The following is a 26,143-nucleotide window of genomic DNA, read 5'->3' as shown; positions in this document are numbered from 1 at the left end:
CGCTGCGCCCGCGGTGCCCGCCGCACCTGGGAGGCGCCAGCCCGCCCGCTGCCCCGCTCCACCCCGCGCGAATCCGCGGCCGCCCTGCAGGTCCCCCTCCTCCCGCTCCCGGGCTCGCTCTCTCCCCAGAGGCCTCTCTACCTGCTGGTTTCAACTGCTCTTTGTTGCTAGAAAAACGGTTATTACAACGCTGTCTGGAGACCAGCCCTAGACGGCCAAGTCCGTCGGTCTGGCCCGACCGCCGCTGGCCCCGCTGGCCCGCCCGGGGTCTGCGAGGGGCAAAGCGGGAGCGCTGGTCGCCGCCGCGGCGGGAGTCCCGTCCAGACTGCGGCCGGTCCGGGCTCCCGGAGGGGCGGGATCGGGGCCTCCGGCCGCGATCCCCTGGGGCTGCTGCGGGCCGCTGCCTGCCGGGCTCAGGGACGCCGAGGCGGACGCCCGCTGCTCGGCCTCCGGGTCGGCCCAGTTCTGCTCAGCCATTAGCAGGTGGTAGGACGGGGCCGGGCGGACCTCGTCTTGCGCCGCGGGCAGAGAGGCCCCTGCACAGCCCGAGGCCGTTGCCTGCCCCAGCGAGTGGGGGCGCCGAGGGTTGAGGGGCGGGAACTCGACGGCGACGGCGGGCGCGGCGCAGGGCGGCGGCGGGAGGAGGGGGTTCCCGCCGCCGGGCTTTGCGGCCCCCGCCCTGGGCTCTGGGGTGTCCGCGCCGCGGTGGCTGGTCACTCCCTGCTTAAGCTTCTTCCAGCCCAGATGGTAGATCTCCAGCATGTTGAGCAGGAGGGACAGGCAGGCCACAGCCAGCATGAAGATGATGAAGATGGTCTTCTCGGTGGGCCGCGAGATGAAGCAGTCCACCGTGTTGGGGCAGGGCCAGCGGTCACAGCGGTACAGCGGCTTCAGCTCGAGGCCGTACAGGAGGTACTGGCCGGCGATGAAGCCCACTTCCAGCAGCGTCCTGAAGACGACGTTGAACACGTAGGTGCGCAGCAGGGCCCCGGCCAGGCGCACCTTGCGGCGGTCAGCGCGCCCCGGCAGGTCCGGATCGCGGCTCGGCAGCGCCTGCTCCCCGTCCTTCTTTTCGTCGACGCGCACGAGGTGCAGCACGTGGCCCAGGTAGACGAGGGTGGGCGTGGACACGAAGACGATCTGCAGCACCCAGAAGCGGATGTGGGAGATGGGGAAGGCCCTGTCGTAGCACACGTTCTCGCAGCCCGGCTGCTGCGTGTTGCACGTGAAGTCCGACTGCTCGTCCCCCCACACCTCCTCGGCCGCCGCGCCCAGCACCAGGATGCGGAAGATGAACAGCACGGTCAGCCACACCTTGCCGATGACCGTGGAGTGCTCTTGGGCGTTCTCTAGCAGTCTCCCCAGGAAGCTCCAGTCGCCCATCGCTCCAGATGACCCACCTGTAAGGGAACACTGCTGGTTAACAGGCAGGTGGGAAGGGGGCGCCGTCCAGGCGGTGTGGGGGACGGCCACGTCCAAGCAAGCGAGGCGCTGGCCAGCTCTCCGCGGGGATGTGTGTGCGTGGGCAGATGTCTCTCCAAACCCCGGGCCAAGCAGAGTTAAACAAACATCCACATTACACAGGCGAGGGCCCACAGGCGAGGTGACTGCAGGCTGTCTAACCTGTTGCTTCAGAGCTCCAACGAGAAATGAACTGCCTCAGCGACCCTTCCCCGGCACCCTCTCCCACCCTTGTCTCCCGGAGCACCGTCTCCGTGGGGGCTCTGGGCCTGTGCACACAGCGCCGCACCTCCCAACCCCAGGCTTGCTTCTCTGGTGTGATCAGGGCACCTCTCTCCAGGCGCCCTTCCCAATTCCTGCCACACGGACCCTCTGCTCTGCTATTATGAACTGTGTCTCACTTTGCAGATGTTCTGTCAGTGGCTAACTAGCTGCATGTCCCCAAGCAGCGGGCGGTGCCCCCTTCTGTGAGGCGGGGATGATGGTCGTACTGTCCAACGCAGTGACCTGCTTCTGGGATGGAGGCTGGTAAGACCTCGGGCCCTCTTTGTGAAGGCAGCCAAGTCCCTCAGAGTCAGGGGACCAAGGTTAGAAGGTGTCTCCCACGTCAGATGGCCAGGCGCTTCTGAGAACTAAAGGCGCTGCTATCCACTGCCGCTCTCTGCTGCAAGAAAAGCTCTGTAAACTGCATGTATATATATACAAGTCTCCTGAGGAAGGCAGGCAAACTCTTTTCATCAAAATTTTTTAAATGTTTAAAAATATTAATTTGTATGAATTGGTTCAAAGGCAAAACTTTACTATGGTCTAAAGAAATAGGCAAATGTTAACCCTCTGTCATAATAAACTCTTGACTTTGTTTTGATCTTTTGAGATCTTTAGAGAAATCTGACTATTCATGTATCTTACCAGCTTTCTTGCCCCATATTGTGATTGATGTCTTCTATTTTGTATGTTCTTAGAAGGTAAAATGCTTCAATTTAGAAACTTATTGAGTATTACACAACCCACTCTCCCATAAAAGATGTCAGGTGTCAGGGAGCCATTCTAGGTTATAACCTGCTTCTCTGAGATTTTGATTCTAATTCTTATAAGGACTCCACAGCCATCCTTCTGGGCTTGGAAGGACACTCACCTCAACCCTAGACTGTCACTCAGTCCCTAACTGGCGTCTCTCCCCAGCCCTAACCCCTCCCTACACTCTGCTGGAGATCTACCCCTGGGCACCACCCCTCGGTCCGGGTCCAGCACTGTGGGGAGACCAAACTTTCTGGGGTCTCTGAAATTCTACCATTATACCTCTCCATATGCTATTTCTTCAGCTTCAAACTCAGTCCCAATCCAGGACTGGCCTGCTGGCCTGTCACTGCCTTCAAGGGTGGACAACTCAGGCTGAACCAGGTGTCCTGTGTCCTCTTTTCCTGTCACTGTCCAGTTTTAGTGGTTGGCTGTCACTGCCCTTTATGTTCCAGGAGGTGCTCTCCATCCCCTCACACCCCCCACCTGCTAAGCTTCAAAGAGCATCCCCTCTCTCTGCTGCCGGGACAAGCACAGCCCTCTGGGTTTCCACAGAAGGCCACGCTGTCCACTGGTGGATGGTCTCTTCAATTCTAGTTCTGAGGTTGAGGCTTGTATGTGCAGCCATTCCTTCTTGATGCCTGCAGGCAGAACAGCCGGGCAGTGCGTGTTTCTGGGTGTCTCTAAGGAAAATCAGTGTGGAGAAGTCAATGCTTTCTCCTGCCTCTCTGCACGTGCTCAGGCAGTTCTGCCTTGCTGAGCACAGTATAGCATGCTTGCTAAAAGGCAGTCAGTGCCACATGCTGGAACCAAGGGCCTGGGAGGCTCTCCACACATGCTGGTGGCACACAGTGCTGTGAGGGGGGGCATTTCTGCTTGTCACAGAGACTGGAAAGTGTTGCTGGCATTTCCCTGGGGGGACTGGGAGGTCCACAGTAATGGGGCTGCCCATTGCCCCACATACCCATTGTGCACATCTTGAGAAATGGGGCTGGAAAAGTATTTATCAGTTAGCGAATCAGATGGCAGATAGGCAACCCATCCTGGCATCTATTCTTTGCTGGCTCAGCCTCTCCAGGGTCTCTATGTCCATGTGCTGCAACACTTTAAAATATGTCTCCTTAAAGTTCCATCATGACCTCTGCGTGTAACCACAGAATTATAACGTGTCATCATCTGCAGAGTTATTAGCTGGTACTCAGGCAGCTGCCATGGCTCAGTAAGTCCTAAGGATGGGACTTAAAGATATGTCCTGAAGAAGGTGTCTGAAGGGAGCACCATCTCTCATATGATTGGTAGCAAGAGATGTAAATGTAATGATACCTCTGATTCTACTTCTAGGATGTCATACGAAGACAATAATCACAGATTTTGAGAAACGGATGTACATGGTGTTTACTGTAATGTTACTTATAAGAAAGAATAATTGGAAGCAGAAGTGCCCACTAAGGGATGAGCTGTTATAAATAATGACAAGTGGTTGTCCGTGGCTGACATCATGATTGGGCTTCTCTGGCTCCTACTGCCGGTCCTCCTCTCTCTTGCCTGCCTCTAATGCGACCAGGAAGGGGAATTCTTGCTTTCCCATCTCCTCCTGTGGCTGGAGGTGGCTATAAAGGGCAGTTCTATCCAGTAAGGTGTAAGAAGCCCCTAGAGGAACTCCGGGAATGCCTGTGATTTCCTAATACAAAGGCAGATGCTCCCTGGGCAGCCCTTCCCTCCTTTTCTCCACACTGAGTACAGATGTGATGCATGCACCTGGGCAGCCATCCTGCAAGCATGTGAGTGAGAGGGAAGGGTCAAGAAAGTCCCAAGGCACCTGCTGTGACACTGTGCACCTGCTGAATCACCCCCAGCAGCCACCTCCAGACTTACAAGAGGAGAAAAACCCTATTTGTGCAACTTAGATTTTCTGCTACTTGCAGACAAAATAATTTCTAACTGATACCCTATCACAAATTCTTTATAGAACAAGGCCAAGCATAAATGAGAAGCTATGGTCCATTCATAACTATTAAAATATACGGTATTCTTTAGATAGAAGTCTAAGAACATTAATGAAGTAATATTCATGCTGTAATGATAAATTATAAAAGCCTAATGCAAAGCTGTAGTCTGATAGCAGCTTTGCACACATTCACGTGTGTGGGTGGAGCAAGGAAGAGCAAGGATGATATTGAAATGTTAACCACAGTGTTTCTGGGAACTGGGTGATTTTTCTTGTCTTTTCATATTTCTTTGCATTTCCTAGAGCAACCTATTATATTTATCATCAATTTGATTTTTTGAAGTTCTAGTTTTTGAAAAAGTTTGATTCCTTTTTCAGTGTTCTTTCATCATAGTTTCTATTGCTTAGATCTCTTTAATCACGTTTCTAAAAAGCACATAAAAGGCCAATGCATATATGTTATTAGCCCGATATCAAGGAATAATGATCCTGGGGTTGCTGAGGACCACCACGAACCCTGAAGGAGGTTATCCCTGAGGACACGGAGCTTGAATTGGATTCCATCTCTTGCCATGGCAGCCTACCAGCTTGCCCCAAAGACCCTGCTTGCTGTTGGTCTCTCGCTACTCACTGCAGAGCCTTACTGGTATACTTCTTGGTTTTGTTTTTGTTTCGGAGAATGCACGCATGAATAAAAATATTAACTGGAGGATTTAATATCTTTTGGAAGGCTGGCTATATGGGTCAAGGTCCAATCAAGTTGGGAACCTTCAAAGTAGAAGCGAAATCCTCCTCCTCATCACTGTCAGAAGTTAGTCTGCCCCAGATGGCATGCAGAAGTTCTTGAGGCATTTTATCATTGTCACTGTTTAATCATGCCCCTAATGCCACTTAAATAAGAAAAGAACTGCAGAGGAGCCAAGCTTTGTGAGCTAAATAAATACAGAAAATGGGCGACAGTGGAAACTCCAGGGTCTGCTGAGGGCTGAGGTCAGGTGAGATGGTCGCAAGTTAGCCAATGAAATATCCTGAGTACTGCTTGACAGAGGAACACAGGGGTTTATTCTCACTACCAGTGTGCCGGCCATTTCATAACAAAACTGGAGAAACCTCTGCGAGCTCCCGGGTGATGGCTCACCTTTGTAAGTGTGTAGGTTCCACCTGCGCAGTGCCGCATGCCCCGTCAGTGAGCACTTTCTAGAAAGGGTGGTGTGCACATCGCTCGGATATGGGACAGTCATTATCTCCATGCGACGGCAATTGTTCTTCATTTTTATCTCAATGAAAACTTTGATTCTAACACTACTGCAGAACAAGGTCTTATATTTCAAGGTTTATGTGGCTTCTGTCATGTTCTGTGCTCTCACATTCTTTGAACAGTTCTATTTCTTTTCCGAAGTTACATAGTTTTCTCCTTGGCCTTCGGGGTATGTTGAGTTTCCTTTCAGGCCAATCAATAGTTACTTACTGAGGGCCCATCTGTGCTCAGCTCTGGTGCACAGGTCGGGTGGGGCACAGGAGAAGGACAAACACGGTCTATCTGGTGGTCTATTTGTGGACATGGGGAAATTCAGGAAGATGGGGAGCGATAAGTTCAGAGGGATTTCAGAGAAAAAGGATATTAATAGTCAAGCATGTAGCCAGGGAAGGCTAGTCAGGGAAGAGGGGAATGGCGCTGGGGTTAGGAGAGGTGGCCCTAGATGGGAGGAAGGCAGACAGGAGTGCATTTCAGACTCAAAAGATGTCCCCACGGTAGTGGGAATACTTGTGTCCTGGGTGGATCAAAAGGGCCGCTTCCTCAGCCTGAAGAACTAGAGTGGGTCATACCTCACACACAGTAGGTGTGCAGCAAACACTGATGTGCCAACGAATGAGAGGTAAGAAAGCCACTTAACCCAGCGAGAGGGAGATGCATGTGGAGGCTGCTCAAGGGTGAGCGGGACCCTGGTACAGCTGGGCTCCTGGGTAGGGAGCTGAAGGCTGGGCGGGTGACAGGAGGGGCTGGTTCAAAAAAGGAAGGGGTAGAAAGTAGACATATTCTGAAGACAAAACTAAAGCAGAATACAATGTCTGACTAGAGTAGAGAATGAGAGAAAGATGTAGGAAGAGAGAGGAGCCCTACATTTTTAAAGTATGGCATGTGGGCAGACACTGGGAAGTGCTGAGCAGGATTTTGAGGGCCAAATACAGGCTTAGGCAGAAAGCATTCTATCTTCAATCAGTAACGTCTGCTGGGGTTTGATACGGGGCAGTAGTGACCTAAAAGCTAATTTTTGCCATCCCTTACAATCTGAAAGGATGTGGTAAGCTGAAATAATCATAAATATGATAGAATGAAAAATGGGCATATCTGATTACTTTTTAGCCAGTGGAAATACTTTTCCATTAGTTCTTTTCATACTTTACCTGATTAATTTCAAGCTTTCATACTTAAGACCATAATTTCCAGATGCCATGAGACCTAGACTATGGTATGATGTACTTTTCAAAACTTTTCCATAATTCTGGTCTGATTCTTTAAAAAGGAAATCAAATTTAAAATAAATTTGTTGAAATAACAAAAGACCCTTTCTTCTACTCTATAGAGCTTATCCCAACATTTAGCTTTGTCTAAGCTACTTAGACTAAAGAGCAAGAATGGAAACCAGGCCTTTCAAAGCCGGCCCAGTGTCACTTATAATTCAGTGCCACAGCAACGTGGAAAAGTTCAACTATATACACAAGCATAAATGAGGAAAAGTCGAACCTCTGAATTTCATACTGAATAATATGTGATATTTGTTTTATAACTCCAGAAGTAAATGACAGATCACACCAAAATCCAGAATACCCAGTGGCAATGGTTTCTAGATATACTTGATATCTGGTAGGACAAGCCCATGGCTTTGTACTTCATATTTGTCTTGACAATTTTTTGGCTTTTTATTTCTTCCATATGAAATTTAGGTAGAACTTGACAAGTGCCACAGAAATCTTAGACATGATTTTGTTTGGAATTACACGAGATTTATAGATGAATCAAATTTACCTCTTTCCAATATAGTTTCCCAATCAATATGCACAAATGACCCATTAGTGCAGAGCTTCTTTATGCCCTGCAACAGTGCTTTAGGATGCTGTCTGTAAAGATCTTACACATCTTTTGTTACATTTATTTCTACATACCTTATAAGTGTTCTAATTCTTTGTTCGAAATATGTTTTTCATTATAATTTCTCAATGGTTATTATTGACACTTAGGAACTTTTTATATATTAATCTTGTATCCAGCAACCTGGTAGAGAGCCCTTATTTGAAGAGTTAGGGTATTCCTTTGGGTTTTCTGTGTAAGGCACATCATGATATTATCTGCTTTTATTCTCTTACTTCTAACTCCTGCACAGCACTCCCAGCACATTGTGGAGATGATGACATCTTTTCTCATTTCTGCCTTTATTATGAGTAATTCTAAGGTTTTTATGCAGGATGATGTTTCAACTTGTATCAGGTTAAGGAAGTTTCCTTCCAGCCATTTTTTGCTATCAGTTTTCATTTTCTAAATCATGAATGAGTACTGGATTTAGTAGAATACTTTTTTCCTGCATCTATTGTGATTTTTAGATGGTGAAGCACCCTATTTGTCATGGTCTTATTTTTAATATAATATCAAATTCAATCTGCTTCTACTTTATTTTGGATTATTTACTTGTTCATGCCTAAGATTTGTCTCAATGGTTTTTGCACTATCATTGGATTTTTTTGAAGTGTTGTTGACATACAAATTTATATTGGTTTCAAATATACAACACAGTGGTTCAACAGTTACCCATATTATTAAATTCTCACTGCCATTGAGCACAGTTACTATCTGTGAACAGAGGAAGCTGTTACAGAATCATCGGCCATATTCTCCATGCTGTACTACCATTCTGGTAACCAGCTTACATTATGAATTCTCATTAGATTTTAGTAAGATATGTTAGCCTCAAATTAATAATTCTCTAAATAAGCTTGTATAAAAATCTTATGTGAGATTATACAAGTGGAGGATTAAAGATGGAGGCGTGAGAGGTGAGACAGAGGCCTCCTCCCAAAGCCACATATAATACGAAAATATAGTTAATACAACCAATCCTGAAAAAGCAACAGGAAAGAAGGCTGCGCCACACTGCATACACCTGGAGAAAAGATCAGACATCATGGAACAGGGTAACATATCAGAACCATGATCTGGTGGCACCCAAGCCCTTCCCCCATCCCAGCTCACTGGCAGGAGGAAGAGAAATGGAGTGGGGAAGGGGTGGAGGCCTAGGACTACTGAACACCCAGCTCTGGTGATCTGCTCTGGGAGTACAAACCTACATTGTATGGTGCTGGAGATTAGTGGGGTTGGAAAGCTAAGACAGGTAGAACACTTGGAGAGACCGAGATTCCAGCTGCTTGTGGAAAACAGGGAAAACATGTGGCTGCTCTGGGACAAAAGAAAGGTGGGCTTCCTGAGAGACTTCCTAACAGGGCTTCTAAAGGGGCAAGGATTTCACAGAGCTTGCTGCTCAGGAAAAAGGACAGGTGGACAAAATTGTCCAGATGCACTCTACACAACAGGTTGGGAACTTTCAGGTGCTCCATCCCCCTCGCTGGCTACACAGCTCCAAGGCCCCCCACCATGATACACAGCCTGCTGTGCCTTCCTCCCAGCTGGCAGACACCGACTCACAAACTGACAGCCCCTGCCCTGGTGTCAGGCCAGCCAGAGGGAGGCCCTGCCTATGGCAGCTACAAACACAAAGGACAGAGGCCTAGACCAGTGTGCTCAGCCCACTGGTTCTGGCAGCAGAGAAAGGAACAGCAGCCTTAAAGCAGGAAACAGCTCTTTCTTCCCCCCAGGCACCAGTGTCACTCTCCTGCAACCCCCGACATCACTCCAGGTGCTGAGCAGCTACAGAGAGTAGAGATTTGGGCACTAGAGGATGCCACATGCAAATATGAAACATCAACCTGGTTCAACCCCAAATCCCACAAACACCAGAAAAAGGGCCAAGTGAAACTGAAATAATCAATCTTCCTAAAAGAGATTTCAAAATAAAAATAAAATATGCTCATGAAGGTACAGAAAATATTCAAGAACTCAGGGATGAATTCAGGTCTGAGATTCAATCATTAAGGAATACAATTTCTGAAATGAAACATAAAATGGAGGAATTCAAAAGCAGATTAGATGAAGGAAAGGAGACAATAAATGAAATAGACATTAGAGAACAGGAATACAAAGAAGCTGAGGAATAGAGATAAAAAGGATCTCTAGGAATGAAGGAATATTGAGAGAACTGTGTGACCAATCCAAATAGAACAATATTTGCAATATAGAGGTAGCAGAAGAAGAAGAGGGAAAAAGGAATAGAAAGTGTCTTTGATGAGGTAATTGCTGAAAACTTCCCAAATCTGGGGAAGGAGATAGTCTCTGAGGCCATGGAGGTACACAGACCTCCCAACATAAGGGACCCAAGGAAGACAACACCAAGACACATAATAATTAAAATGGCAAATATCAAGGATAAGGACAGACTTTTAAAAGCAGCCAGAGAGAGGAAAAAGATCATATACAAAGGAAAACCCATCAGGCTATCATCAGACTTCTCAGCAGAAACCTTACAGGCCAGAAGGGAGTGGCATGGTGTATTTAATGCAATGAAACAAAAGGGCCTTAAAACGAGAATACTCTACCTGGCAAGATTATCATTTTAATTTGAAGGAGGGATTAAACAATTTCAAGATAAGCAAAAGCTGAGAGAATTTACCTCTCACAAACCATGTCTACTGAGTATTTTGGAGGGACTGCTATTGATGGAAGTGTTCCTAAGGCTAAATAGCTGTCACCAGAGGAAATAAAACCACAGTAAAGAAAGCAGAACAATTAATTACTAAGCAGATGCAAAATCAAATCAACTACCCCCAAAGTCATCAAGGGATACACAAAGAGTACAGAATATGATAACTAATATATAAAGAATGGAGGAGGAAGAAAAAGGAGGGAAAAAAATAACCTTTAGATTGTGTTTGTAGTAGCATACTAAGTAAGTTAAATTAGACTGTTAGATAGTAAGGAAGTTAACCCTGGACCTTTGGTAACCATCAATCTAAATCCTGCAGTGGCAGTAAGTACACACCTATCAATCACCCTAAATGTAATGGTCTGAATGCACCAACCAAAAGACAGAGTCACTGAATGGATAAAAAAACAAGGCCTATCTATATGTTGCCTATAAGAGACTCACTTGAAACCCAAAGACATACACAGACTAAAAGTAAAGGGATGGAAAAAGATATTTCATGCAACTAACAGGGAGAAAGAAGCAGGATTTGCAATACTTTCATCAGATAAAATAGACTTCAAAACACATAAAGTAACAGACAAAGAAGGACATTATATGACGATAAAGGAATCAGATCAACAAGAGGATATAACCATTATAAATATATAAGCAGCCAATACAGGAGCCCAAACATATGTGAAAAAAATATTAACAGAATTAAAGGAGTAAACAGAATGCAATGTATTCATTTTAGGAGATTTCAACACACCGTTCACTCCAAAGGACAGATCAACCAGACAGAAAATAAGTAAAGGGACAGAGGTACTGAACAACATATTAGAACAGGTGGACCTAATGGACATCTACAGCACACTCCATTCAAAAGCAACAGGATACACATTCTTCTCAAGTGCACATGGAACATTTTCAAAAATGGACCATACACTAGGCCACAAAAAGAGCCTCAGTAAATTAAAAAGGATTGAAATTCTACCAACCAGCTTCTTAGATCACAAAGGTATGAAACTAGAAATAAATTACACAAAGAAAATGAAAAAGCCCACAAACACATGGAAGCTTAATAACATGCTCCTATATAACCAATGGATCAATGACCAAATAAAAACAGTGATCAAGCAATATATGGAGACAAATGACAACAATAACTCAACACCTTAAAATCTGTGGGATACAATGAAGGCCATGCTAAGAGGGAAGTGTATTGCAATACAGGCTTACCTCAAGAAAGAAGAACAATCCATATGAACAGTCTAGATTCACAATTAATGAAACTAGAAAAAGAAGAACAAATGAGGCCCAAAGTCAGTAGAAGGAGGGACATAATAAAGATTAGAGCATAAATAAATAAAATTGAGAAGAATAAAACAATAGAAAAAAATCAATGAAAACAAGAGCTGGTTCTTCAAGAAAATAAACAAAATAGATAAACCCCTAACCAGACATATCAAGAAAAAAAGAGTCCACACACATAAACAGAATCATAAATGAGAAAGGAAAATTCACTATGGACACCACAGAAATACAAAGAATTATTAGGGAATACTATGAAAAATTATATGCTAACAAACTGGAAAGCCTAGAAGAAATGGACAACTTTCTAGAAAAATACAGCTTCCAAGGCTGACCAAGGAAGAAATAGAATACCTGAACAGAACAATCACCAGCAACAAAATTGAATTGGTAATAAAAAAACTACCTAAGAACAAAACACCTAGACCAGATAGCTTCACCGCTGAATTTTATCAAACATTTAGTAAAGACCTAATACCCATCCTCCTAATAGTTTTCCAAAAAGTAGGAGAGGAGGGAATATTTCCAAACTCATTCTATGAGGCCAGCATCACTCTAATACCAAAGCAGGCAAAGACACCACAAAAAAAAAAAGAAAGAAAATTACAGACCAACATCTCTGATGAACACAGATGCAAAAATACTCAACAAAATCTTAGGAAACCTAATTCAAAATACATAAAAAATCATCCATCATGCTCAAGTAGGATATATTACAGGAGTGCAAGGATGGCACAATATTAAAAAATCCATCAACATCATCCACCACATCAACAAAAAGAAGGACAAAACCACATGTGCATCTCCACAGATGCTGAAAAAGCATTTGACAAAATTGAACAACCATTCATGATAAAAACTATCAACAAAATGGGTTCAGAGGGTAAGTACTTCAACATAATAAAGGACGTATATGACAAACCCACAGCCAACATTATACTTAACAGTGAGAAGCTGAAAGCCTTTCCATTAAGATCAGGAACAAGACAGGGATGCTCACTCTCCCCACTTTTATTCAATATAGTGCTGGAGGTCCTAGCCACAGCAGTCAGACAACACAAAGAAATAAAAGACATCCAGATTGGTAAGGAAGAAGTTAAACTGTCACTGTTTGCAGATGACATGATATTGTATTTAAAAACAATAAAGAATCCACTCTAAAACTATTAGATACCTGATCTAATATCTGAATTCAGCAAAGTTGCAGGGTACAAAACTAATACACAGAAGTCTGTTGCATTTCTACACACTAATGATGAACTAGCAGAAAGAGAAATCAGGAAAACAATTCCATTCACAACTGCATCAAAAAGAATAAAATAATAGAATACCTAGGAATAAACCTAACCAAGGAAGTGAAAGACATATACCCTGAAAACTACAAGACACTCATGCAAGAAATTAAAGAAGATACCAATAAATGGAAACACAATCCGTGCTCATGGATAGGAAGAATTAATATTGTCAAAATGGCCATCCTGCCTAAAGCAATCTACAGATTCAATGCAGTCCCTATCAAAATACCAACTGCATTCTTTAATGAACTAGAACAAATAGTTCTAAAATTCATGTGAAACCACAAAAGACCCAGAATACCCAAAGCAATCCCCAGAAGGAAGAATAAATCAGGGGTGATTATGCTCCCTGACTTCAAGCTCTACTACAAAGCCACAGTAATCAAGACAATTTGGTACTGGCACAAGAACAGACCCATACATCAATGTACTAGAATAGAGATCTCAGTTATAAACCCACACAGATATGGCTAGTTAATATATGATAAAGGAACCATGGACATACGATGGGGAAATGACAGCCTCTTCAACAACTGGTGTTGGCAAAACTGGACAGCTACATGCAAGAGAATGAAACTGGATTATAGTCTAACCCCATACACAGAAGTAAACTAGAAATGGATCAAAGACCTGAATGTAAGTCATGAAACCATAAAACTCTTAGAAGAAAACATAGGCAAAAATCTCTTTGAATATAAACACGAGCAACTTTTTCCTGAACACATCTCCTTAGGCAAGGGAAACAAAAGCAAAAATGAACAAATGGGACTATATCAAACTAAAAACCTTCTATACAGCAAAGGACACCATCAGTAGAACAAAAAGGCATCCCACAGTATGGGAGATTATATTTCTAAATGATATATCAGATAAGGGGTTAACATCTAAAATATATAAAGAACTCACATGTCTCAACACCCAAAAAGCAAATAACCCGATTACAAAATGGGCAGAGGATATGAAGAGACAATTCTCCAAAGAAGAAATTATGATGGCCAACAGGCACATGAAAAGATACTCCACATCACTAATTATCAGGGAAATGCAAATTAAACCACAATGAGATATCATCTCACACCAGTTAGGATGGCCAACATTGAAAAAGCTAGGAACAGCATATGCTGGTGAGAATGCAGAGAAAGGGGAATCCTCCTACACTGATGGTGGGAATGCAAACTAGTTCAACCATTGTGGAAAGCAATAGGGAGCTTCCTCAAAAAAATAAAAGTAGGAGGGCAGAGCCAAGATGGCAGCATGAGTAGAGCAGTGGAAATCTCCTCCCAAAACCATATATATTTTTGAAAATACAACAAATACAACCCTTCCTAATAGAAAGACCAGAAGACACAGGACAACAGCCAGACTACATCAACACCTGCGAGAACCCAGTGCCTCGCAAAGGGGGTAATATACAAGCTGCGGCCCAGTGGGACCCGAGCACCCTCACCCCAGCTCCTGACGGGAGGAGAGGAGTCAGAGTGGGGAGGGAGAGGGAGCCCAGGACTGCTAAACACCCAGCCCCAGCCATCTGCACCAGAGCACAGACACAGTGTATGCGTGGGGTGCTGGAAACTAGGGAAACAGGACAGTAAAACCTGTGAGCAGGTCCCCACAGCTGGTGACCCTGGGACAAAGAAAAGCGAGTGCTTTTTGAAAGTCTTAAAGGGACAGGGACCCCACAGCTGGACAGAAGTGTCCTGGGACACTTAGCCTAGCGGCTGGGAATCCTGGGGAACTCTGGGCACCCTAACCCCCTGGACAGCAGCACACCTTGGAGGCCCCTCACAGAGATAAACAGCCTCCCGGCCGTTTTTTCTCCAACGCGTCTCCGCCATATTGGAGCAGCAGCCTGAGGAAGGCCACACCCACAGCAACAGCAGAGCTAAACTCCATAGCGGCCGGGCAAGAATTAGAAGACCCAGCTGCGCAGAGCTGCCCAACACAAGCTGCTAGAGGTCGCTGTTCTCCCAGGAGAGGAGGGCCACAAACCAACAAGAAGGGGCGTTCTCCCAGCCATCACTCGCGCCAGCCCCGCAAACTATCTCTATCGCCATGAAAAGGCAGAATTTGAGACAGACCAAAATCACAGAGTCAACCCATGAGAAGGAGATAGACGTAACCAGTCTTCCTGAAAAATAATTCAAAATAAAGGTCATAACCATGCTGACAGAGCTGCAGAGAAATACACAAGAGCTAAGGGATGACATCCGGAAGGAGATTAGAGAAATGAAGCAATCCCTGGAAGGATTTATAAACAGAATGGATAAGATGCAAGAGGCCATTAATGGAATAGAAACCAGAGAACAGGAACGCATAGAAGCTGATGCAGAGAGAGATAAAAGGATCTCCAGGAATGAAACAATATTAAGAGAACTGTGTGACCATTCCAAAAGGAAGAATATCCACATTATAGGGGTACCAGAAGAAGAAGAAGAGAGAAAAAGGGATAGAAAGTGTCTTTGAAGAAATAATTGCTGAAAACTTTCCCAAACTAGGGGAGGAAATAATCGAACAGACCACGGAGGTACACAGAACTCCCAACACAAGGGACCCACGGAGGACAACACCAAGACACATGATAATTAAAATGGCAAAGATCAAGGGCAAGGACAGAGTTTTAAAGGTAGCTAGAGACAGGAAAAAGGTCACCTACAAAGTAAAACCCATTAGGCTATCATCAGACTTCTCAACAGAAACCTTACAGGCCAGAAGAGAATGGCATGATATATTTAATGCAATGAAACAGAAGGGCCTCGAACCAAGAATACTGTATACAGCATGATTATCATTTAAGTATGAAGGAGGGATTAAACAATTCCCAGACAAGCAAAAGTTGAGGGAATTTGCCTCTGACAAACCATCTCTACAGGGTATTTTAGAGGGACTGTTCTAGACGGGAGCACTCCTAAGACTAAACAGATGTCACCAGAGAAAATAAAATCACAGCAAAGACAGCAGACCAACCAAATACTAACTAAAGGCAAAAAATAAAATCAACTACCCACAAAAGCAGTTAAAGGAAACACAAAAGAGCACAGAATAAAACAACCAACATATAAAGAATGGAGGAGGAGGAATAAGAAGGGAGAGAAGTAAAGAATCACCAGACAGTGTTTATAAAAGCTCACTAAGTGAGTTAAGTTAGACAGTTAGATAGTAAAGAAGCTAACCTTGAACTTTTGGTAACCACGAATCTAAAGCCTACAATGACAATAAGTACATATCTTTCAATAGTCACCCTAAATGTAAATGGACTGAATGCACAAATCAAAAGACACAGAGTAATAGAATGGATAACAAAGCAAGACCCATCTCATATGCTGCTTACAAGAAACTCACCTCAAACCCAAAGACATGCACAGACTAAAAGTCAAGGGATGGAAAAAGATATTTCATGCAAACAACAGGGAGAAGAAAGCAGGCATCGCAGTACTAGTATCAGACAAAATAGACTTCAAAACAAAGAAAGTAACAAGAGATAAAGAAGGACATTACATAATGATAAAGGGCTCAGTCCAACAAGAGGATATAACCATTATAAATATACATGCACCCAACACAGGAGTACCAGCACATGTGAAATACTAACAGAATTAAAGGAGGAAATAGAATGCAATGCATTCATTTTGGGAGACTTCAACATGCCACTCACCCCAAAGGACAGATCCACCAGGCAGAAAATAAGTAAGGACACGGAGGCACTGAACAACACACTAGAACAGATGGACCTAGTAGACATCTATAGAACTCTACATCCAAAAGCAACAGGATACACATTCTTCTCAAGTGCACATGGAACATTCTCCAGAATAGACCACATACTAGGCCACAAAAAGAGCCTCAGTAAATTCCAAAAGACTGAAATCCTACCAACCAATTTTTCAGACCAGAAAGGTATAAAACCAGAAATAAATTGTACAAAGAAAACAAAAAGGTTCACAAACACACGGAGGCTTAACAACACGCTCCTAAATAATCAATGGATCAATGAACAAATTAAAATAGAGATCAAGGAATATATGGAAACAAATGACAACAACAACACAAAGCCCCAACTTCTGTGGGACGAAGTGAAAGCAGTCTTAAGAGGAAAGTATATAGCAATCCAGGCATACTTAAAGAAGGAAGAACAATCCCAAATGAATAGTCTAACATCACAATTATAAAACTGCAAAAAGAAGAACAAATGAGGCCTAAAGTCAGCAGAAGGAGGGACATAATTAAGATCAGAAAAGAAATAAACAAAATTGAGAAGAATAAAACAATAGAAAAAAATCAATGAAACCAAGAGCTGGTTCTTTGAGAAAATTAACAAAATGGATAAGCCTCTAGCCAAACTTATTAAGAGAAAAAGAGAATCAACACAGGTCAACAGAATCAGAAACGAGAATGGAAAAATCATGACAGACTCCACAGAAACACAAAGAATTATTAAAGACTACTATGAAAACCTATATGCTAACAAGCTGGAAAACCTAGAAGAAATGGACAACTTCCTAGAAAAATACAACCTTCCAAGACTGACCAAGGAAGAAACACAAAAGTTAAACAAACCAATTATGAGCAAAGAAATGGAAGCAGTAATCAAAATTTGTGTCAGTACCAAATTGTCTTGAACAAAACCCCCGGGCCAGATGGTTTTACCTCGGAATTTTATCAGACACACAGAGAAGACATAATACCCATTCTCCTTAAAGTTTTCCAAAAAATAGAAGAGGACGGAGTACTCCCAAACTCATTCTATGAAGCCAACATCACTCTAATACCAAAACCAGGCAAAGACCCCACCAAAAAAGAAAATCACAGACCAATATCCCAGATGAATATAGATGCAAAAATACTCAACGAAATATTAGCAAACCAAATTCAAAAATATATCAAAAGGATCATACACCACGAACAAGTGGGATTCATCCCAGGGATGCAAGGATGGTAGAACATTCGAAAATCCATCAACATCATCCACCACATCAACAAAAAGAAAGACAAAAACCACATGATCATCTCCATAGATGCTGAAAAAGCATTCGACAAAATTCAACATCCATTCATTATAAAAACTCTCAGCAAAATGGGTATAGATGGCAAGTACCTCAACATAATAAAGGCCATATATGATAAACCCACAGCTAACATCATACTGAACAGCGAGAAGCTGAAAGCTTTTCCTCTGAGATTGGGAACAAGACAGGGATGCCCACTCTCCCCACTGTTATTTAACATAGTACTGGAGGTCCTAGCATGGCAATTAGACAAAACAAAGAAATACAAGGAATACAGATTGGTAAAGAAGAAGTCAAACTGTCACTATTTGCAGATGACATGATATTGTACATAAAAAACCCTAAAGACTCCACTCCAAAACTACTAGAACTGATATCGGAATACAGCAAAGTTGCAGCATACAAAATTAACAGAAATCTGTGGCTTTCCTATACATTAACAATGAACCAACAGAAAGAGAAATCAGGAAAACAATTCCATTCACAATTGCATCAAAAAGAATAAAATACCTAGGAATAAACCTAACCAAAGAAGTGAAAGACCTATACCCTGAAAACTACAACACATGCTTAAGAGAAATTAAAGAGGTCACTAACAAATGGAAACTCATCCCATGCTCTTGGCTAAGAAGAATTAGTATCGTCAAAATGGCCATCCATTTTGGATATACAGATTCGATGCAATCCCTATCAAATTACCAACAACATTCTTCAACGAACTGGAACAAATAGTTCAAAAATTCATATGGAAACACCAAAGACCCCGAATAGCCAAAGCAATCCTGAGAAAGAAGAATAAAGTGGGAGGGATCTCGCTCCCCAACTTCAAGCTCTACTACAAACCCATAGCAATCAAGACAATTTGGTACTGACACAAGAACAGATGCACAGACCAGTGGAACAGATTAGAGACTCCAGACATTAACCCAAACATATATGATCAATTAATATTCGATAAAGGAGCCATGGACATACAATGGGGAAATGACAATCTCTTCAACAGATGGTACTGGCAAAACTGGACAGCTACATGTAAGAGAATGAAACTGGATCACTGTCTAACCCCATACACAAAAGTAAATTTGAAATGGATCAAAGACCTGAATGTAAGTCATGAAACCATAAAACTCTTAGAAAAAATCATAGGCAAAAATCTCTTGGACATAAACATTAGCGACTTCTTCATGAACATATCTCCCCGGGCAAGGGAAACAAAAGCAAAAATGAACAAGTGGGTCTATATCAAGCTGAAAGCTTCTGTACAGCAAAGGACACCATCAATAGAACAAAAAGGCATCCTACAGTATGGGAGAATATATTCATAAATGATAGATCTGATAAAGGGTTGACATCCAAAATATATAAAGAGCTCACGCACCTTAACAAACAAAAAGCAAATATTCCAATTATAAAATGGGCAGAGTAGCTGAACAGACAGTTCTCTAAGGAAGAAATTCAGATGGCCAACAGACACATGAAAAGATGCTCCACATCACTAGTTATCAGAGAAATGCAAATTAAAACCACAATGAGATATCATGTCACACCAGTGAGGATGGCTACCATCCAAAAGACACACAACAACAAGTGTTGGCGAGGTTGTGGAGAAATGGGAACCCTCCTACACTGCTGGTGGGAATGTAAATTAGTTCAACCATTGTGGAAAGCAGTATGGAGGTTTCTCAAAATGCTCAAAATAGACTTACCATTTGACCCAGGAATTCCACTCCTAGGAATTTACCGTAAGAATGCAGCAGCCCAGTTTGAAAAAGACAGATGCACCCCTATGTTTATCACTGCACTATTTACAATAGCCAAGAAATGGAAGCAACCTAAGTGACCATCAGTAGATGCATGGATAAAGAAGATGTTGTACATATACACAATGGAATATTATCCAGTCATAAGAAGAAAACAAATCCTACAATTTGCAACAACATGGATGGAGCTAGAGGGTATTATGCTCAGTGAAATAAGCCAAGCGGAGAAAAACAAATACCAAATGATTTCACTGTATCTGTGGAGTATAAGAACAAAGGAAAAACTGAAGGAAGAAAACAGCAGCGGAATCACAGAAACCAAGAATGGGCTAACAGTTACCAAAGGGAAAGGGACTGGGGAGGATGGGTGGGAAGTGAGGGATAAGGGCATGGAAGAAGAAAGGGGGTATTATGATTAGCATTTATAATGTGGGGGGTGGGGAAAAGGGGAGGGCTGTGCAACACAGAGGAGACAAGTAGTGATTCTACAACATCTTACTATGCTGATGGACAGTGACTGTAATGGGGTTTGTGGGGGGGAGTTGGTGTAGGGGAGAGCCTAGTAAACATAATGTTCTTCATGTAATTGTAGATTAATGATAACAAAATAAAAAAAGAGAGAAAAAAAACAAAAAATAGAAATACCATTTGACCTAGGAATTCCACTCCTAGAAATTTACCCCAAGAAAATAAGTTCTCAAATTCAAAAAGACATATGCACCCGTATGTTTATCACAGCACTATTTACAATAGCCAAGATATGGAAGCAACCTAAGTGTCCATCAGTAGATGAATGGATAAAGAAGAGGTGGTACATATACATAATGGAATACTATTTGCCATAAGAAAGAAATCCTACCATTTGCAACAACATTGATGGAGCTGGAGGACATTATGCTCAGTGAAATAAGCCAGGCAGAGAAAGACAAGTACCAAATGATTTCCCTCATTTGTGGAGTATAACAACTAAGCAAAACTGAAGGTACAAAACAGCAGCAGACTCACAAACTTCAAGAAGCGACTAGGGTTACCAAAGGGGAGGAGTGGCGGAGGGTGGATGGGGTTGGAGGGAGAAGGGCATTGAGGGGTATTATGTTTAGTACACCTGGTGTGGTGGGGATCATGGGGAAGAGAGTGTAGCACAGAGAAGACAAGCAGTGAAAGTGTGGCATCTCACTACACTGATGGTCAGTGACTACAATGGAGTATGGGTGGGGGACTCGATAATATGGACAAATGTAGTAACCACATTGTTTTTCATGTGAAATCTTCATAAGAGTGTATGTCAATGATACCTTAATAAAAAAATAGGATTATACAAGTGATTGGGACTAATGTCTTTTTTTTAGGGAGTTAGGAGGAAGACAGATTATAAATTCTATTTTATTAACTATTATTGATGTCAGTAGATATGCTATTTCTTGTCAGTTTTGATCATTTATATCTTTTAGAAAATTCTCCATTTCTTTCATTTCAAATTTATTGGCATAAAATTATTCATGGTATTTTCTTATGATATTGAAACTATGCCATTTGTCGTTAGATTCGTTTGGTTCCAAATATTGCGTATTTGAGACTTTAAAAATATTAGTGTTGCTAAAAGTTTTTCTTTTATTGAAGGTCTAACTTTGATATGCTGTAAAAAAAATGAGAGTTTATTTTACTTTTTCCCATGTCTTATCATGTATGCTGTATTCTTGGTATATAGAATAAATCTGTAAGAAATTCTTACAAATATATTTACTAGATAATGCATATTTTAGTATTTGTTAGTATTACTATAAAATACACATATACTATTTAAGGGTATCCTTATCTTAAAATTATGTAGTAGCGTATAGCCACAGAGCTTTCCTTCTCTAATTTTCACTGGATGGGTTGTACTACTTAACTTTTCAATAATCCAATGCTCTGGCAGGAAACACCACTGTCAACCATTGCCAAATGATTTAATTAAATTATAAAACAATAATTTTTCAATTTCTTTATTTATAATTCTAAAGCACTGCTAGGATTATATATTTTTATTGTCAGAGACTAAATCTCCAGAAATATGAAATTGTTTTTAAATTATATTTTTAATCTACCTATTTTATTTATTAAATAAGAATGTATGGAAAACACTTATAATAGTGCCTGCCACTCATGTTATTATATTATCTTCATATTTTTAAGTTAATATTGAAATCACTTATATCATTTAAAGTTGTGAATATATGAAAAGTCATATGCTCTTAAGTCTTTATTTGGCTAAGGCAAATATGGTTAACACTTCAGTTTTCATCAAAGGGAAGAACCTATTAGATTTTCTTTTGTGTTTGACCTGTAACGTAAAAGCTTAGTGAGAGCTAATTTTAAGTTGGACCAATTTAAGCAACTGTTAGTTTAAGATAAATGTCTTCAACGTTTTATATTTGAGAATGGCAAAGTTAAAAATACACTTCACTTTTTGTCCACATATTTCTTCTTGAAGTACTTGAGTAAAATACTCCCTCCAGAAATCAGTATTAAATCACCATTTCCACAACTAGAGTTCTAATATTAGAACTAGAAAGTCAATTAGAACTAGAAAATAACAGAGTTAGAAAATCAATAGCTTCAGTTCAATGGACAAAAATGTATATAGTCTGGAGCATAATTAGAAACATGACTACCTTCTAATCCTGTTCATTGAGCGTTGGGCTTCCTTTTTAAACCCTCCAAATATCATCCCTGCTCCATTACCCTGTGGCATATTCTTGTTTCTTTTACATTCTATTAAATGACAATGACTTCTGTGAAAGACCCTAGAATACCATTAGAATTTTTCACTTATTCAAACATTTTATTTAGACATGTTAGTGATGTGTTAATTTTAATGTACTTCAGCATTAGTTCCCAAAGTTTTAATAATTGACTAATGAAAAAAACAGCACCACTTTTAAAGTAAGATAGAATTTACCAGTACTCTTTCTGAAGGGTCAATAACAATAAAGAAAAAGATAGGGGAGCTTTTGAGCCCATTTCTCTGAACAGGTTCTCAGCGTGCCCCAAACACAGGGCCAGGCTCTGGATGGTATACCAAGCGCTGCCTTCATAAACACAGCATGCTCAGTTAAAAGGTACTTTCCCCATGTAAAGCCAAATTACATCCTTCAGGAATCATACTCATTATCCATGGAGGAAATATGGAATCTTAGCATTTAAGAGTTAGAAGAACCTTAGCAGTGGTCTAGTTGATCCTCTCATTTTACAGATCAGGAAATGGAGGCCCAGACAGGGTACTGCGATTTGCCTAAGGTCACACAGCACACAGTGCTGAAGCCAGCACAAAAATCCCTGACTGGATTTCAGGTGCCGGGAGCCTTCCCCTCCCACCTGATCCCATGGCGTCATGCACCAGGCAGAGTCTTCAGATTACAACAGTTGCCTTTTGAGTTACAGCTCTCTACCACACTTTAAATCAATGTTTAGAAACATGGGTTAGAGCACATTTAAAGCTTTTACTCTTTCTTCCAGTCCCCAGTGTCTAATATTGTTAAATATTATTGATATGCTAACAGTCCAGTTACTTCCTCACATAAATTGGAATTCTCATTTTAAAACAAGTTCAGATATTATTTTTACTCTTTCTTAGTGAACAAAACCTCTCAGCCTTACAATTATGGTATTTCATTATTTCATTTATATTACTGACACAAATTACCTCTGTCAAAATGTTTTCTATTTTTGAAGAAGTAATTTCTACAGTAGTTTCACTTTCCTTATTCAAATCTACCTCTATTAGTACATAACCAAAAATCTCTCATTCATTTTAAAGCTAACTAGGAAACAGAGTTTCATCAAAAACAAGCAGTAGTTCATGAAGAGAATCAGGTTTATGGATGAAAAAAATTAAGTGATTTTTATGTTTAGCATCATTAGTTTAACAGTAAATTTAAAGCAAACCACTAATTCTTCAAATTAAAGACAATGGAAGAGTGCAGGAACTGTTCACATCAACCATTAATAAGCCATACTTCTGAAGATGCAGAGATTTAAAAGACCAAGCAGTAGAATACTAATCTAAATATGAAGAACCTAATGATGAAGAATTTTCCACCACAGTAAGAATGAAATTCAAGATTAAACTTTATCACTATTTTACTGCCTTTAAGCATTATATTGAAATTGCAAAAACATACTGTTTTTAGAGACACTGTATACTGGTTGTAGTCACATTTATTGGATTTTTTCCTCTTTTAATTTAGTAAACATTTATCAAATAGCTATTATATGTGTGGCACTGTGTTACCCACTGAGGATATCCAAATAATTAAGATAAGGTCTTTCCCCCAGAAGGTTCATTCTCTCTTGTGAGAGAGGCCGACTTATAAAAAACTGATCAAAATCTAATATGACAAATGCTACATAGTACTGGTAATGGCCATGGCAGGGCAGGGTGGAAGGGGAAAGAGGCTTGTCAATCAACACAGCTACCGATTTTGGCTGAGTTTCTTAATACAGAGATCATGGGAACCATGCTTTCTGTACAGGGTAAAATGTTTCTCTCTGTGTTAGGCACATGAACAAGTCATGGCATCATCTGAAAGACTATAGTTTAAATTCTTTACATGCATGAGGCTTTATAAATGGCTGTGATAAGCACATATGATTAATTTAAAATTTCAAATGTTTAGTGTTAAAATTATTTTAGTTAAGTGAACACAACTTGAAATGTAAGTAACATTCAAGGAAATGGTGTCAATTTTTTTTCTTATTGTGCAAACAATGACATTTTGTTACATGCCATTACTGTAAGACAGGTTTAAGGCTGGTTAAGGTAAACAGCATTGTATAATTTGTTACAGTGGTAAAGTTTTTGTGAATTACCTTACACTACAGAAACATGTGCATTGCCCTTCTTAGATGCTTATCTCAACACCAGTCAAACTGCTGAGCCAGTGGAATATGTGCCAAATTAGCTGATGTTTATTTTGAATACTCTGACCTTTGGAAAACAAAGTTCCCTTTTCCTCTTTAATCTTTTACTGTTTATTTTGCAAAATATTTCATAGCACACTGATGGGCTGGCTAGTGAAATGATGCACCTAGGGTACATCATCATCTTGAATTCTTAGGTAATAAAAACCAAAGCGTAATTCACATCCCTGCTGTTTGTATATAGCCATTTTTAATGGCATATTTTCGCGATATCGTAATAAAATAAGAACTGGAGTGATCCATTTGTCTCCGAAGTCCCCGTCAGAAATACTCATCTGCATACGAAGAGCGCTGTGCACTAGAGCGTAGTGGGACAGCAGAACACGGTGCCCGTCAGCCAGACCCTAAAGACGGAGTGGCCCGAACGCGGACAGGTGTTTCTCCGCTGTTCCTCACGTTCTTTATACTTAACCACAGCGCGACGAGCATTCAGGTCACGAAATAAGGTCGTGGCACTTAGAGCCAGGATGTTTCTTAAAAAAACAAACAACTTTAAAAAAGTTTCTTAAAAGAAACAGGCGAGCGGGCCCAGCTCCTAACAAAAGCCGCACTGCGCAGACCCAGCGAGGCCGCCCTAAATCCCCAGCCCGGGCGCCGCCGCCACCCCGACCCCCACTGCCCAGCCGGGCACTCCTTCAAGAAAAGCCACCACCCCGCTGACACTCGGCGCTCTGCAGGCATCTCCAGGGGCAACGACACGTCAATCCGAAACTTTCTCAGCCCGGATCTCCAGCCGCGCGGCGCCCCCAGTTCCCAGCGATTCCCAGCAGAACACTGAGGGGCTCCCGGCGCGCCCAGCCGTCCTGCCGCCCTGCCCGGCCCGCGCTTACCCCGCTCCGCCCAGCGCACGGCTCTCGGCCACTCCGAGAGGGTCACTTTCTTTCACACCTGCAGCGGACTCAACGCGTGCGCCCCGCGCCAGGGCCCGGCCTCCCCGCCCAGGCGGCCATCCGGCCCCAGCGCACCGCGCTCCGCGCCGCAGCCCGCGCGCCACGCCCCCGCGCCTTCCCCAGGCCCCCGCGCGGGGCGGCGCCCCGAGCACAGGCCCCCGGCCCCCGCCCCCGTGCCCGGACCCGGCGAGCCCGCACGGCGCTCTGCGCCTACGCCCCGGGTCCCCCGCCACAGCCCTCGAGCCCCCACGCCCTACGCCCGCACTGCCTCCCCAAGTCCGCACGCGCCCCACAGAGCCACCTTGCACCTGCGCCCATCCCGCGCACCCACGACCCGGCCCCTCACTCCACATCCTGCGCGCCCACCTTGCACTCGCACCCTTACCCGGCGTGTGACCCCACCGCCCCGGCGACCCCCACCTGCAGCCGCGCCCCCAGCGGACCGCTCCGGGCTCCGCGCACTTCCGCGGGACAGGGCTCTTGAAAGCAGGCGCCGCGCGGCCCCGCCTTGCCCTTCCTGGGGCGCCCCGGGCGCGCGCTCCCCGCGCTGCCCTCGGGCGGCCCCGGCTCGGAGGTTCCCGGGTCAGGCACGCGGGCTCCGGACGGCCTGCGGGGCGGACCAGGGCAGCCGGGCAGGGGTCCTCCCATAGCCTGCCGGAGAGCCCCGGAAGGAGCCGCCAGGCGGCTATAAATAGCGGCCGCGC

General features: G+C 43.0%; 1 protein-coding gene across 3 annotated transcripts; it reads right to left on the bottom strand.

Annotated features, from left to right (window-relative positions):
- Positions 1–26,143, bottom strand: GJA3 (gap junction protein alpha 3). Of its 3 annotated transcripts, none has more exons than XM_036910163.2 (2): positions 25,860–26,143; positions 1–1,400 (listed from the first exon to the last, which is right to left on the bottom strand). In XM_036910163.2, exon 2 carries the CDS (start codon positions 1,381–1,383, stop codon positions 208–210), a length of 1,176 nt encoding a protein of 391 aa, XP_036766058.2. In that variant the 5' UTR covers positions 1,384–1,400; positions 25,860–26,143; the 3' UTR covers positions 1–207. The 3 variants fall into 3 exon arrangements, 2 of the variants coding, with proteins under 2 accessions (XP_036766058.2, XP_036766057.2); XM_036910162.2 differs by lacking the exon at positions 25,860–26,143 and adding an exon at positions 25,380–25,568; XR_005029783.2 differs by lacking the exons at positions 1–1,400; positions 25,860–26,143 and adding exons at positions 24,319–25,022; positions 25,380–25,583.

This window comes from Manis pentadactyla, chromosome 2, assembly GCF_030020395.1.
Source record: "Manis pentadactyla isolate mManPen7 chromosome 2, mManPen7.hap1, whole genome shotgun sequence".
Classification (NCBI taxonomy): domain Eukaryota; kingdom Metazoa; phylum Chordata; class Mammalia; order Pholidota; family Manidae; genus Manis; species Manis pentadactyla.
The sequence above is the reverse complement of the archived record's forward strand: the minus strand, read 5'-3'. Positions and strand labels throughout refer to the sequence as shown.

Bases quoted from the DNA above. Each gene is read 5' to 3' on its own strand.
- GJA3 (XM_036910163.2), bottom strand. From the start codon at position 1,383: ATGGGCGACTGGAGCTTCCTGGGGAGACTGCTAGAGAACGCCCAAGAG.